This window comes from Arachis hypogaea, chromosome 17, assembly GCF_003086295.3.
Source record: "Arachis hypogaea cultivar Tifrunner chromosome 17, arahy.Tifrunner.gnm2.J5K5, whole genome shotgun sequence".
Lineage (NCBI taxonomy): Eukaryota > Viridiplantae > Streptophyta > Magnoliopsida > Fabales > Fabaceae > Arachis > Arachis hypogaea.
This window is the reverse complement of record NC_092052.1, coordinates 112,632,157-112,648,493: the sequence shown is the minus strand read 5'-3', so window position 1 is coordinate 112,648,493 and position 16,337 is coordinate 112,632,157. Positions and strand designations below refer to the sequence as shown.

Genomic DNA, 16,337 nt, shown 5'->3' with positions numbered 1-16,337 from the left:
TGGTAAAAAAAATATCTTCATATAAAGACAATTATAAAATCTTCCACCATGTAAAATATACTTTTGTAGGAAAATCTTGTAGATTAATTAGATGTGATTATTTAAGTGGTTTAAGGCTTATAGCATTTTTGTTTTGGTGTAATTTAGTTTGTTGTAAATTTAGAATATAATTGTGATTTATTATGGATTATTTGGTTGGAATTAAATTTTAGATTAGGATAAATTAATAGATATAATTGATCTTGCTGTTTTAATATGTGGATTTTATATGACACTAGTGTATGACCCCGTGCTCAGCATGAAAAAATTTATAAAAGTAAAAAAAAATATATGCTTCGATATTTAAAATAAAAGTACAAAATAATTATTATTTTAAGAAATTTATAAAATTATTATTAAAATCAAAGTTTAACTTAAAAAAAGTGAGTAATAATTATTTTATATTTTTTAAGGTCAAATAATTATACATTGATACAGAATTTAAAATAAAATTAAAATATTTACATTAGAATACTATTTTTTTCAAAAACTTCTCTATAAACAACATTGATGATTGAATTTGCAGATATTCCTACGTGATTCATAAGTAAAACTTTTAAACCTCTCTTACTCTTAACTCTTGAAAGTGCCACATATAATTGGTCATGTGTAAAAATTGGTTTGGGAAAGCACAATCCAACATGAGATAAAGTTTGTCCCTGAGACTTGTTAATTGTCATAGCAAACGATACTATTATAGGAAACTGTCTTCGTTGGAATCTAACTGGGACGGTTTCATTTGTTGGTACCATATTCATTCTTGGAATCAAAGCAATATGACTAACATTGTTACCCGTTAAGACTTCACATTCTATGACATGATTTCCAAATTTCCTAACTTGTAGCCTTGTACCATTACAAAGACCACTGAATTGGTCAATATTCCTCAGTAACATCATCGGAACACCAATCTTGAGTATTAATTTATGTGGAGGCAAACCAGAGCAATTTATGCTATTCAGTAATTTAGGACCATAGAGATCTAGTTGACTCTACTCCATATTTCCTTCATCCATACAAATGAAATCCGAACTAAGATATAATTTTCCCCTCCAGGAATGATAGCATCAGATGGTTGTTGACATCTTCAACGATGTCTATTGTGGGAGCCAGTATAGTTCTTGCTTTGAAAAAATCCTTTGAGGACATGTTTTCCAAAATATTTGGATAAGAAAAATGAACCAACTCATCAAATGCTGGTCCGAAGAAGGAATAACAATATCTCCTGGAAGACATATCTCATATTCACATCCATATTGTCACCTATTAGACCATCACCAACTTTCAATAACCACTCACCAAATTGCTCTGTCTCATCTTGATCTGAAGCAGTCGTCTCTACAGAGAGTCTCATGTTTTTTGTTAGTTTGAGCACCTGACAAAACTTCCAAAGGTAAGACGAATTCACGGTTGAATGAACTATATCTTGTCTCGATCCTCGTGGAATGACATGAAGAATTTGTTTAAAGTCTCCACCTAGTACAACCACTTTTCCTCCAAAGGGCAAATCTTTGCTATATGTTGGAGAACACCTCATGATATCACCCAAGCATTTATCAGGCACTTCATAGCAGTACCTACTAACCATTGGAGTCTCATCCCAAATTATAAGTTTGGCTTTCAACAGCAACATTGCTTGAGGGGAACCAGGTTTGATGTTACATACAGAATCTTCAGTTATGTTCAGCGGTATTTTGAACCTTGAGTGTGCCGTTCTTCTATTGGGAAGAAGTAAAGATGCAATACCACTCGGAGCAACGTTTAACACTATATCACCCCTTGAGCGAATCTCAGCAGACATAAGGTTCCAGAGAAATATTTTTCCAGTACCCCCATGACCATACACAAAGAAAAAACTCCCCTTCATCACAATACACAGTTGTAACAATTTTATCGAATGCATATCTCCGCTCAATTGTTGCGATGGCTAACATGTCTGAGGCATTTTTCTTTAAATCATCCCTGTTAAAGTTTAGCTCTTCCCTAATAACCCTTTCGGTTAACAAAGAACTATCAATTTCAGTTGCAAAAGGCATTGGAGGATAGTCTTTCAAGGTTTTACCATAGGAACGTAAGATCTTGTCTATATCCATTAAGCACAACTGCTTAATCTCATCATCTGACATTGTTAATTCTACATATTATATGATACTGTAAAAATTCAATCAAACTAAAAATGATCAATAAGGAAGAACTTTTATCATTGTAATTAATAAAAACTCACCCCTCATGTTCATCACAGCTCTCTGTCGATACAAAATATCATCTGAGAGTTCATACCAACATCTATCCCAGACATGTTCTGGTCTTGAGATATTGTTGGATATTAATAGAATGACAAATAACCTCCTAACATATGATCCTGAGGCCTATGAGCTTGCTTTCTTAATTGCATCAATGAATTCTTTGTCATCTTGCAAGAGTCCAAGGACGAAGCATGCATCTCTATACATAGCATAAATTATTCCTCCTACTGTTCTTATATCTCGAAAACTCATACATCCTCTTTGAGTATTCAAGAAAAGTCGTTGGTAATATTCTTCAATATTTGCTGCAAAAAATTTGGTTAAAATCCCACTTTTAAGTTGTTAAATGGATTAAGCTACGCTATTTTAATTATTATGTAGCTACACATCCGCATAAGAATAATTTTCCTAAAAAATATAGAAAAATAAAAAAATTGTATAATCTACAGATTATAACTGTTGAAAGTTATTTGAACATTTATTTTCTAGTGTAGATAAATCGAATAAAATGGACGTGGGGTATAGGCTGTTAAGATTTTAAATTTAAATTATTAAATAAGTAAGATCAAAATTGAATATAAACTCGTCATTACCTGTAGGTACATGAGTCTTCCAATTGCGAAGCCTTTCTTTCGAGGAAACCACTTTGAAGAATCGTCCTTCCAAACAAACTTGGTTGGAAACTCAGCATAAGTCAGACTTCGAGCATAAAGATATGACATGTTCGCCGCCATCCATCCCAAAAACATGGACTTATGAGATATTGCTCTTTCGACGATATCATTCACATTAGAAGTTTCACCATAAACCACATGTTGCTCATCCACCAAATGGAATGGAAGTCTAATCACAAATGGTTCTTTCTCTTGGATTTCGTATCTAAATAGACGCCAGACTGCCTCACATGCCGAAATGTACCTATAATCGTAGTAATTCCTAATTTTCCTCAACAACTTGTGTGGCTTCTGACGGATCACCAGCATTGTATAGAGTAGTTGTTACGTGGTCATTACCCTTGTGTACATACTTAAACAGATACTTAATAGAACTTGTTTGGCATGTGTATTCCACATTTATGTGGCACCCGAACTTGAGCAACAATTCTGGATTATACGAAACAATGAACTTATTGTCTAGTACACATTCCTTTTCTTTACTGTTCGACTGTTATCAGTACGCCTATATTTGGAAAATTTGGTCTCATCAATGAGTGTTCACTATCTAAACTCTTTAGGATAGAACTTTGAACATGATTCATTCTTTATGCAAGGTGAATTCTTGTTGTACGGACCACATGGACCATATACCATGTAATTTTGAATAGCTCCATGTAGATTTGGCCTTTTATTTTCATCAGGAATCTCAACTGTTATAGATTTGGCCTTTCATTTTCACGTCAATTTCAGAGAGGAGAGGAGAGAAGTGTGGGAGTGGGAATGGGTTACGGGCTTAAGCCGTTGGGGATTCAGTTTTTTTTTAAAAAGTCAAAATGGCACCGTTTGGAGGAGTTATTAACAAACCGAAAACCCTTTAAAAAAACTAACCAGTTCTAACGGTTCACCGATTAATCACATATACGACCGGTTTTGTAATGAGTTTTTTTGTCAAACGATTTACTCATAACATCTGTTAAGTCATTTTTAAATTTTATAAAATTATTTATAATAATTACAAAAAGTGTTCATAATAAAAAATTTCAAAATTTTATAAAAATATTTTATTTAAAATTGTTAATAAAATCTTAGTTGTACTCTGTTTCAAAATAAATAATTATAATGATATTAGTATTTTATACAACAACCCATACAAAAAAAATTTAAATTTCATACAATATTTTTTCGTTCATTTTTAATAGCTCATAAATACAAAAAAAATATTGTACGAAATTTAAATTATTTTTGTATTAATTTTTATATAAAAACCCATAACATTATAATTATTCAGAAGTTGCATATAATTCGAACCTAATGAATTTAATTTACTACGTATTTGCCTAAATCGAATTTATTCAATTCGATTTATATAGAGATGCAAATTCGATTTATTTAATTTAATTTATTTTTGTATGTGGTATGATTTGATTGAAAGAGCAATAATTTATAATTTTACCTAGCATCAATAAATGCAAATTATGATTTGATTCTTCTATAATTTTATCTAGCATCAATAAAATTCCACTATCACTGGTTTTTAAAAAAAATTAAAATCTAAAACGATGGTTAAAAATAAATAAAGAGAATAGATTTAATTCTTCTATAATTGTATGCGTTTTTTTTTTTCTGATTTGCGTTTTTATCACAATCTACAAGTTCTATGTTTTATAACTTAACGATAATTCATATATAGTATATAAATAAATTTAATTAGAATAAATAACAATTTATTTATTTTATTTTAGACTTTATAAATGAAAAGACTAATTCACCAATATAACGAATTATAATTAATGTAATATAATTAATTAAGTTTAATAAATTATAATAAATTATATTAATTATATTAATATTTAAATATCTAATCAAATTAATTAGTTGATATAATTAAGTCAGTGCAATAAATTGTATTGAATGAGTTAAAATAATTAAATCGGAAAACACTCTTCAAAGTATGTCACGTCAGTTTCATTATTAAGTACAGACATCCAATTTTTATATAATAGAATAAATTTTGTTTGGATTAATCCACATGTTGTCCTATAATAATTCATATGATGATTTTAAACCGAAGGGCATGAACATTGAGTTCTTTTACCCTTGATACTTTGAAGAAATTGATCTAAAAAATGAAGTTATTTCTAAAATGACATATCGCACACCACATGTGGAAGTTAGGAGTTGACTGCTTTTGAATGTTGACCATGATATAATATGTATAAATTTGATATGCATGCGAGCTAAACAATGTTTGCTTTTTTTTTTTTTTTCGTTTTAATTTTTTAAGAGTATTTTTTCTCACATTTAAATCATTCGATGATATTTTATTGACTAAAGTAAGAATTAGATTATCGATAATTTTGACTTTAGACTAATTATTTTTGATAAAAAATGATAAATATGTATGTTTTTATTTTGATGGATAGTATGAAACGAAAATAAAATTATTTATATATTTTATTATTTACAATGATATGTATCATATTACTGTTATATGAGCATAAAAATTACGTAATTTTAGACCGTAAAATATTTATTTTTTATTAAGTTTTTATATAATTTTTATTAGTTACTTTCTATTTATCACGAATTCCATTAAAACAGGTGATATTTTATTCTAAAAATTGTTATCTACATAATGATATTTCAAATTTCATAAATAGATATCACAGAAGTTAATTGTACATATGAGTATTATCATTAAGTTTTACGTGATGAATTAATAAGATATAAAGTTGTTTACTATTGTAAAAAATTAAATTAGTACTTTTTTTTCTTTAGAAATTAATTAATCTAAAATCAAAATCTTTAGAGACCTAATTGTCACTCTAGTCTATTTTATTCGATGAAAGAAGAAAGTAATAAATATAAAGATAAAAATGGCATTACAATTTCATTTTGTAATGAAATTCTAAAGGATGAAACCGTAATTTTAATAAACTTTTAAGAGTGAATACTCAATTTGACCCTTGACAATTATCTCAAAAAGATTATAAGGACTCCAAACAAAAAAATATATAATTCTGTCTCTGATTTTTATTTTGATGAGACTGATTAGTTTTTATAAAAAAAAAATAAAAAAAATGTAACATAAAAGCTAATAAATTCCATAAAAATAAAGGTCAAAAATTAAATTAAATATTTTTTTTTGTTAAAAACGTCGATATCTTTTAAAATAATTGTGAGGCTGTTTAGAATTTTTTTTAACTTTTAAACTTTCTAGTCAACAAAGACCTTCAAGAATCAAGATCCAATATTACTCCATCAAATCCCATTGGAATCGGAACCCAATTTACATGAAACACGAAGTAGTATCATATACTTATATATACTTAGAACACTACGCTGAGTGCTCTCATTCTTTCTTTCTTTCATTCATTCTCAAACTCTTATAACAGAGATTTACACACACACATTCACTTTCTTTTTATCTCTCTCTTTTCTGGCTTGAAAAGAACCCTCGTTGTTACAACAGAAAGCAGCTTCTTTAACAGTTTGCTCCGTTTTGTTTGCAGGTACACATGTTCTATATATCTTCTTTTGCATGCACCGACCTAACTCGTTTCTTTCGACTAATCCGCTTATTTTTACAAATGTTGATTCAGTTTTTCTTTTATCCATAAATTTTTTGATGGTTCTTTCTTTCTCCGTTTCTTAATTGGCTTAGACACCCTAGCTAGAACGATTCAAAGTTTTCTTTTTAGGTTCACACTGCAACACAATAACAACCAACGTCAATTAGAAATGTGCCAATATATCAATATGAATAATGAATTCATAATACGACAACTGGACAGCTCGACATTCCGTTCATGTTCTATTACTTCTTTTTCAATGTTATTATTATATGGATATATTATTTTATTTATATCTTTAACTTTTTATGCTGTGTTTCTGAATCTCTTATTGTATAGTACAGTGTAAAATGATACTTGAACCAAAAGGTTTGTGTTCCAGTATTATGCGTCTGCATTGTCAATGATTTATTTATTTAACTTTTTTTTCTTTAATTTGTTGGTGGTAATTCACATTGCAGCTTTGTTTTGATGCAATGGGGATGTTGGGAAGCTCCACCACCTCATTGTGTCTTGGAAATCATCATTGTGTTGAATTGGCCAAAAAGCATATGATGAGTAATGTGAGAGAAAAAACTTCAAAGGCATTAGGCGCAATCGGTTTCATTGTATGGGTCATTGCTGAGATACCTCAAATAATCACAAACTACAGAGAAAAATCAACCGAGGGTCTCTCTGCTACTTTCTTGATTACATGGATCATAGGGTAATTGATGAGGGTTGTTGCATTGTTCTTATTTATTCCTAATATATGATAATATGATATGATATGATGTGATTTGTTTGCTCCTAATTGTTACCTTTAGTTCACAATATCTGTCACTTTGGCCATTTATATATTGATACCAAAGTTGTTTATTAAAATACTCCTTTTTTAACTACTATTTTATAGTATAAATATTTTATTGACTTTTGCTTGGAGGGTTTAGGTGAAAGATGCTTAATAAATATTGCACTGAAATGTGAGAATCTTAAATATATTGTACTAGAGTGACAAATATTAAAAACCAGAGGTATTAATTATTTGTTCATTGTTAGTTTTGTTTATCTGTTCTGTGGTTTTAGTTGAAGATTTTAATCTTTAACACTACTTTATACTTGATGGGAATGATCCCTTCAACTTTGAGATCACTATATACGTATGTGATTTGTGGAGTGTGTTTGAATAATCTACAAAGACCAAAGAAAAACTTGAAAAAAAAAATACATTGTAAAAGACCTCATTTTAAATAGTACTTATGTTGAAATTTTGGTTTGAAAAGAGACCAATGGCATTGATTGTTTTGTGTCCTCAAATTTGTAACATTTTCAAGTCTTCTCATTTCAGTTTTTCTGTTTCTTTGATTATATCTGCATGAAGTTCCCACCACCTGTATAATAGTTCCATACAATTTTTTATTTCTTTTTTTAATTTTGCAGAGATATATTCAACGTCTTTGGATGCTTGCTGGAACCAGCTACCGTGAGTGTTTCTTGTGTCTGAGATATTTAGAAGCATGCCTTTTAGGATCAATCTTAAAATTTGCCATTGCTTTCTCCTATGTTAACATTCATATCAACATGAATGATGATTGTTGAATCAAATCCAAAGAAATACCCAAAAGATTTTTATGTTGGTTTTTCCAGAGCCTAACATGACTCTCCACTTTTAACAGGCTTGGTATCAGGCTAAGTAAAAAAGTTTGCAACAAACACTAAATATTTTAATAGTTATAAACTTTATATATTGGAGAAAGCGAAATTTATTCAAAGTCTCCTAAGTGATGCTTTTCTTTGTTAACCTTTGATTTTGAAGAAAGGAAATTGCTAAAAAGCCATGAACATTATTCTGGCTACTCCTCTATGACCCTATCTAGTTATTCCGAATTGTCTCTTTGCCACAAATTAAATCTCTGGCAAAAGGATATATGAATAACAAACTTATAACACATACTGCGTTACTATATTCCGAGCAGTGGAAACATGTTTATGCTCAATATTCTCTTGGATCCTACTCATTCAGAAAATCAATTTTCTTATGAATATTTCATTATCAAGATTTAAGGTTTCTATACTTTTTATGGAGATAATGCTCATTCCTGGTGTGCACACACATGTTCAGTCCAATATTTATTCATAACACACAAGAAGTCAAGAACATAATATAATTCACGCACATTATATAACAATTAGCTCGGTATACATTTAAAATCACAGATTTTGTGATGAATCTTAATTTAATAAGGGTATGCTAATGATTTTGTTTCTTGTTTATGCAGCTTTCAACACAATTATATACAGCAGTGGTAAGGATTCTAGTTAGTAACTGATATATTCTTATACCTACTAAGTTATTTTTTCTTAATCTGATTTTTTCACCTGTTGTGTTGATTTGCAGCTGTATTTCATCATAACTGTTTCACTTTGTTTACAAGCAATATACTATGGACACATATATTCTCCTATGAAGTATCATAAACAGCTCAAGGTGCAATTTCATACTTTATAAATTGATTAAATTCTGAAACGGTCACAGACATGCTATTGTTTTGTTGATGTTCTTTGCCTCCTTTGACAATTGAGATTGAGATTTCATGAGGACTCTGAATGTAAATAGAGAATCAATTGCGGAGGAGGTATAATTTATTCTATGTGAAATGATTTGCATAACATCTTGGTGATGATAATTCACACAAACTCAACATTTTTGCTCTTATCAATTGTATACTTTTCATTTTCTACAAATAAAAATGTTTTTAATATCCTCATTTAATTCACAGAAATAGCTCATGGTTGAATTGGAAACAATATTTATATCAGAATATCTTGAAGAGTGCTTGATCAAATTGCATGATCGAGAAAGAGTTAGTGTTATTCATAATATACTTTCATCCATTGTTTTCTTGCTAAAGTTATAGCGTATTAAAAATATGATGTAACACAATCACATTATATATATCTCCATACTCTAGAGGCAATTTTCTTTTACCTATTTGGACTATATTATCATATTGCCGACCCCACCTAGTGGGACAAGGCTTTGTTGTTGTTGTTGGACTATATTATCATATTAGACTTTAGCTGGAGAGAAAAAGATTCACTATATACTATTTCTCTACTAAAATTATATTCTAAAGTGTGTAAAAACTGTAAAATATAAGCTACTCTATCAAAGTTGAGATACTTAGGTTGTGTTGGATACTCTCTTTAAGATAGAAATATAGAGACAGTGGAGAAAGAAATTTGTTTGGTTATGGAAATAGATGGAGGCACAAAATATTTCTATCTTGGAGACAAATATTTTCTGGACTTCCAAATATTAGGAACAGAAAATATCCATCTCCATCCTTAAATAAATATTGAAAATACCTTAATTTCCAAAATACGCACATGGTAATCTAGGAATACGTTTTTTCCATTTCATTCAGGGCACCCCTGAAATGGCCAATTAACTTCTAGTTCGCATGAATTGGGCTGGTCCATTTCACGAGTGCTGCAAGTGAAATGGACCTGAAGCCCATTTTGCGAGTGTCCCATGTGAAATTGCTGAAGCTTACTCCTGGAAAGCTTTTACCAGATGCGCATTTTGGAAATTAATGTATTTTTAATATTTATTTAAATAAAAAAGCCTCGTCTATGTCTCTCGATCTTTGTATTTCTATCTCAAAGATAAAGTTCAAACACAACCTTTATAGTAATCTCTAATTGCCTAATATACTGTATCTATCTGTGTTCTAGATCGCCAATGATGGGAAAATTGAGACACCAACAAATTTGGAACAAAACCACAGTGGAATGAATAATGGAAGTGATGCTGATCAAAGTAAGGAGTTTGATGACTATATTACACACAATGCTTTGAGTTCTACAATTCCTGTTCTGATCATTACTAAAAGAAGTTCTGATGGAAGGGAAATATGCCACCAGTAATTATCTATCTCTTATGTGTTGTTCTGCCTTTGTCTTGGTTATTTTTTTTGAAAATTCTATTGAGTGTGACATAGAAATCTTAAAATGCAAATACATTTGAACTTAATGAATGATAAAGAAATTGAGGTGGCCAGGGACTTTACAGGCAATTAAAGTAATGAAAGTCGATTTGTTTTATCAAGAAGTGGCAGCCCTTTGCAACATCACTGGATAAGATTAGAAAAAAACAAATTGAGTACAAAAATTGGTGGTTATTTTAATCAATGGTTCAGTATCCATTTATGATAATAAAATCAGGCAGTGCTACTTTCATATACTGTTGTACTCAAGCTTCTAAAGACCTTTTCTGTTTAAAGGAAAAAAGTAATTCTTGAATATGATGACTTGGTTATAAGAGTGAAATAAAGACGTGACAAAACTATAACGGTTGTGGGGTTATGAAAGTAATAGACTAATCACATTTAAGGCATAGTTTATATTTTTCATATCATGTTCCTTATGATTAACTACAATGAGCTCCAAATTGTATTGTTTCTTTGGATTAATCTCTTCAGAATATATCCAACATGTTCATTTTGTTGCTTTTCATTTTAAGTGTTTTCTTGATTTCAATGTTGAAATTTAACTGAATTTTGATGTTGAAGATTCTTATAAGTCCTTGTTTTCAATTCATTAGGTCACCAACGTATCCATCTCTGACAGCGGAATCCGTCTTAGCCCAGGATCCAGTAGAAGAGCCCTTGCTTCACTCCTCTGCTGCTACACAATCTGATCCAGTTTCAAAGATCAAAACTACTCTGTGTTTGGTAAACTTTTCGACTTCAAATTTACATATTTAACTATCACTGCATTGCAGCCTATTCACATCTATGATTTTGCTCAGGTTTCATCATTAACTTTGCTTGGTGTCTTCAATCTGCTTCAATCATCAGATAGAGGAATGGTCCAAAAACCAAGTCAAGAATTTGTGATCTACGTCGGACGTAAGCTTTTTCAGGTAATGTAAGATACAACTTGGTTACTATCTGCCTTGGTTGAATTTCCATCTTAATTATTTATACTAGGCACTGTATACTATAAGAGAATGAATAACCCAATTTATTAGCTGAATTTTTTTTTTCATTTTGGTTATTTGTTTGGTTTACATTATTGGTGGTAACATCCGTCATAGACAACCATGTATTGAATGAAAATGAAGAGAGTATATATATATATATGGGAAATGCTGACCTTCACTCCTATGGAGTGAATGTTGCACTTTAAAAGAGTGAAGGATAGGATTCCCCTCTAACTAACACATTGTTTTAAAGCTAATATTTCAGATTGATAAATAATAATAATAATGTAAGTTAAATAATAGAGAAATAATAGAAAAGGAGGACCCCAAGAGTTAAGAAAGCCTATAAGAATTCGACAACTCATCAATCCTAGTTCTAGATAGCATTTTTTTACTGAAATTTATCTTTGCATCGCTAAAACTCCCTATAAATAATTAAATAGCGATGACACATTTATTTGCATATTTTCTTGTTTGATCTTATATAGCTCATTCTGTAGTCTTGCGAGTGTTAATTGAACATTTGAACTTATTCTCAAACACTCGTCTACTAGAAATAACATCATAACTAACTAACTAACTAACTTCTGCTCTAACCAACTAATTCCAGCTGGAACCTAGATAATTTCCTTACTTCTATTCACACTGATTATAATACCATTAGAACTAGTCAGTAACTTATGAATCTGATATTTTAAATGTGGAACTGTTTGGTTATATCTTTTGATTGCTAGGTAAATCCTGACACTGGAAAAGATTCTATTTTAACAAAATTGAAGCTTATATTGATTTTCAAATGTTTTATAGAATGAAACAAAATCCCAGTTCTTTTCATGTTACAACAATTTCAGGTTAGTGGTGATCAGCAAGCAGAGCATCCTGTAGAACACAGTAGTATTGGGACCTTACTTGGTTGGGCAATGGCATTTATATACATGGGTGGAAGATTTCCTCAAATTTGTTTAAACGTGAGTTGTATTTTTTGGTCCAAAGTTTTCTCATTGTGTTAGAGAAAAGTTACATAGGGGCAAGAAATTTTATAATTGCAATGGTAATAAAGTTACATGAGTACTTGGAAAGTTATGCTGTCTATTATGTTAATTTCAATTTTTAGAAAGCTTCATTGAATTACTAGTAGATCATATAATGAGGTTTCCCTTATGTTTATATTGACCTTTTGATGCTTATCAATTTTGCAGATGAAAAGGGGTCACACTCAGGTTAGAGACTCCAACCCTTAAAACTAGTTATTTATTTGTTTTTAGAATTTAATTTTGATGTACTATCAGTGTAAAATCATTTTATGCATCCAATTACATAACGCCATATTAGCAAAAATAACTACCGTTTATATTGACTACGTGAATGGTCATCCAAGAGAACGGTTGTGATTGCACGACTGTGTAAAATATTTTTACACCGTCAGTGCATCAAAATTAAACTCGTTTTTATTCTTCTTTATTATTTTTTAACGGGAAACTTTTTTGAGTTAGTGGTATGGTAGAGACATGTCTGATGTCTCCCCCTTGTCAAGTTATCATCGCAATTTGCAATAAAGATACTTGTTTACGGGAATAAAGGTCTCTTTTATGATATGTAGGGCGTCAATCCTTTGATGTTTCTCTTTGCTTTGGTTGGGAATTCTGCCTATGTAGCAAGGTATGCTGACACTATAGATATACAGTGAGAAAAGATGGGCTTATATGAGAGTGGAAGGGAAAAAATCTAACCATATACAGATTATTATTATTATTATTATTATTATTATTATTATTATTATTATTATTATTATTATGATTTGACAAAAGTGATCAATAGGGTTAATAAATAGAAACAAAATTAATTGACAATTGATTACTTTTACTTTATAAATCTTTGGAAGGTCTTTTGTTTTTTTTTTTTTTGGGTTATTTTTTGTTGGTATCTGAATTTTTTGAATATATATAAGTTCTAAACCTCAGTAGTTGTATATATCTGAAAGAACTTGTACATATTTTTTGTGCAGCATCCTTGTGAGAAGCTTGGATTGGTCACAAATCAGGCCAAATCTGCCATGGGTAGTAGAATCAGGAGGATGTGTCCTTCTTGATTTTTTTGTATCCTTTTTATGTATTAAGGATCAGAAGAGAAAAGCTTAATTTAGGATGGTACAACTAACTGACTTATTAAATATTAAGTATGTGAAAAACAATTGAGAATTAACTTTTTTTTCAACTAATATCCAGCTAACATTTCTTTTCACTTTTTTTCTTATCTATAATAACAATTCAAATCCTTAACTTTTGTCCGTTTACTGTTTTATTAGTCAATTATTTTTTAAAAGCAAAGTTGGTTTTCTAACAAAATTGATTTCGATATCAACTTGGGATACAAATAGTAGCATTAATTTTAAAATGCTAAACCGCAAGCAAAAATGTCATTTAACAATGATGAGATTGCTTGTCCACTCAAATGTATATTGGTAAATAGAGTATTGTTACACTGGATATGAAAACAATTCATTATATGATTAATTTTTTTCTTTTGGGAAATTTTGTTATAGCCACTGAGGTAGAAGTCTAATCATACATATTATGGAATGTAATGTTATGACGTCCGAAATTCCAGAAAAAATAAGATGGAAGAAGATACAAGTAAAACAATGTCTTAGAGTCCTCTTTAGTCATTCTAAAAAATGAGCATTGCATAAATTTGTTAACCTTAATATCAGTTTTAGATTTTAATTCAATTCATATATTTTAACCATTGGAACTCCAAAGGCTTGGGTAGTAAGTTCAAAAATCAAACTGCTGCTTAAATGACAGTAACATGAATTCTCAGGTCTCTCTCTCTCTCTCTCTCTAGATTTTTTTTCTTTACTGTTTTATACTTTTATACCACTGCCTTTTAGTTCCACCATGATGCAATTGATGCATTCTACAAGAAAAATATATGAACCAATTTCTTATGGACGCATTACTTATTTTGGAAGTTTGAAATAAATCATAGTGTGTTTATTAAGGCTGACTTTCTTGGTAAATTGTAATTAGATGTTGGTAGCTTCCATGCTGTCTCCAAATTATTGCTGAGTGAAGGTGAAATGGACTTTGGTGACTGCTAGTAAAGTGTTTCCTATGAATGAAGTACAGAGAGCATAAGAGGCAAATTAATGGTCCAATTTTACTTGTTCAAACCTGCAATTTTGTTGTTTTAATTTGTTACTTATATTTTGTATTTATCTATAGTTTTCTATGTTCGCTGAGAATTTCATTTGTTCGGGAGTTAGAATCTTAGAATAGTAACCAAGAGTACTAGCGAAAGAAGAATAAATAATTTACAGATTTTGTCAAATTTACATATAAGACGAGTAGTTTAATTTTAACGAGGGTTAACAATATTATTCTGGATAATCTTTCTCTTGTATTAAAGCCTTTGAATATAGACAAACCGTAATATTTTTTTTACTCTTTAAGTGGTGCAATCCTTTTTCTAAATTTTTTATGCTTTCACCAAATGCCTCGTAACTTTCATATAAATTATATTACTTTTAATATTTATTCTTTATGTGAAAATTTAAAAGTGCGAAAATTGAGAATTGTTAATTTAAATTAATTAATTTGAATAATAAATAATTAAGTTGAAAAACAAAAATAATTATTACCCATTTTTTTTAAAAAGAAAATTTATATATATTATATAATAAGATAAATATAGGTTATATCTAAATAGTTAAATAAAATTTTAGTTGACCTAATATTAGCAATAATTCAATAAACTAACATAAAAATATCACCAATAGACAATAGTTAATGTGCGTGTGTGAGTAATCAAGCCGTGTAAATTTTATTTTGTAATTTATTATTTGTACAATTAAATTTGAGGATACAAAATGAAATAGATAAAATTAAATGAGAATCATAATTTAATTAATAATGGTAAATAAATATAAATAAACAAATAAAAGCACTAACTCTTGGAATATCAAGACATGCATCATTTAGGAATTGTAAAAGTTACCGAATTCCTTTTGTAGTAAGTGAATAGTAATAACATCCAGGTAAATAGTCTAAATTTATTTTATTTATTATTTATTAATTTTAGTAACAATTAATAAATATTAAATAAAATAATTTTAGACTATTTTTTATTAATTTTTTTTACTACCAAATATTTTCACATTAAATATTTTATCGATGAAGCTGAAATTTAGTCTTCAAAAGTAAAATAAAATATTAGATAATAAAGCACAATGTTTCTGTACCGAGAGTTACCTAAAACATTGATTTGGGCTTGAACATGAAGTTCAGATCCCTTAGTATGGCAGCGTCCGAACTCTTTGGTGCTGAGGTACCGCCTGTCCGAGTTCCTCGTGAGGAAGTGTGGGATGGTACCTACAAGAAAGTCCAATGCTTAAGTTAGCAAGGGTATTAAGCAGGTTTTTAGTATATTAGAACGTGTATATACCTGAGGGGTGTCAGTGTATTTATAATACAGTCAATAACAACCTTGAGTAGTTCCATCTTTTCTGATGGATAACTGTTCCCTTTATCTTGGAAGTTTGTTAGGACTTATCTTATCAAAGAAGATAAAGATTCCAATCGAGATTCCTATGAGTAGTTACCTGCTTTGAGCAGGTAAAGCTTTACCCCTTTTTACCAATGTCCGACCTTTTTAAAAAGGTTGGGTACATCGAGAAGGCCACCTTTCTTTATGGGTCTTTTATCTCTATTGGGCCTGGCTTTTATTTATTGGGGCAGGGGATGAATAGTGCCTCCGCTTGAGTCCGAATTCCTTTTATGGGTCGGGTTCAAGCATCTCGTGGCTTCTGTTGTTGACGTCGGTCCTACCACCGTTGATAAGTCGGGTTACCCGACATATT

The 16,337-nt window shown here is 29.9% G+C and overlaps 1 protein-coding gene across 1 annotated transcript; it reads left to right on the top strand.

Moving 5' to 3' along the window:
- Positions 1–6,265: 6,265 nt before the first annotated feature.
- On the top strand, positions 6,266–14,871 carry LOC112765534 (uncharacterized). The gene is made up of 14 exons (XM_025811433.3): positions 6,266–6,453; positions 6,975–7,219; positions 7,933–7,975; positions 8,772–8,798; positions 8,891–8,980; positions 10,231–10,418; positions 11,099–11,228; positions 11,306–11,419; positions 12,331–12,447; positions 12,679–12,699; positions 13,080–13,138; positions 13,485–13,575; positions 14,196–14,299; positions 14,509–14,871. Exons 2-13 carry the CDS (start codon positions 6,990–6,992, stop codon positions 14,274–14,276), a joined length of 1,191 nt encoding a protein of 396 aa, XP_025667218.1. The 5' UTR covers positions 6,266–6,453; positions 6,975–6,989; the 3' UTR covers positions 14,277–14,299; positions 14,509–14,871.
- Positions 14,872–16,337: the final 1,466 nt, after the last annotated feature.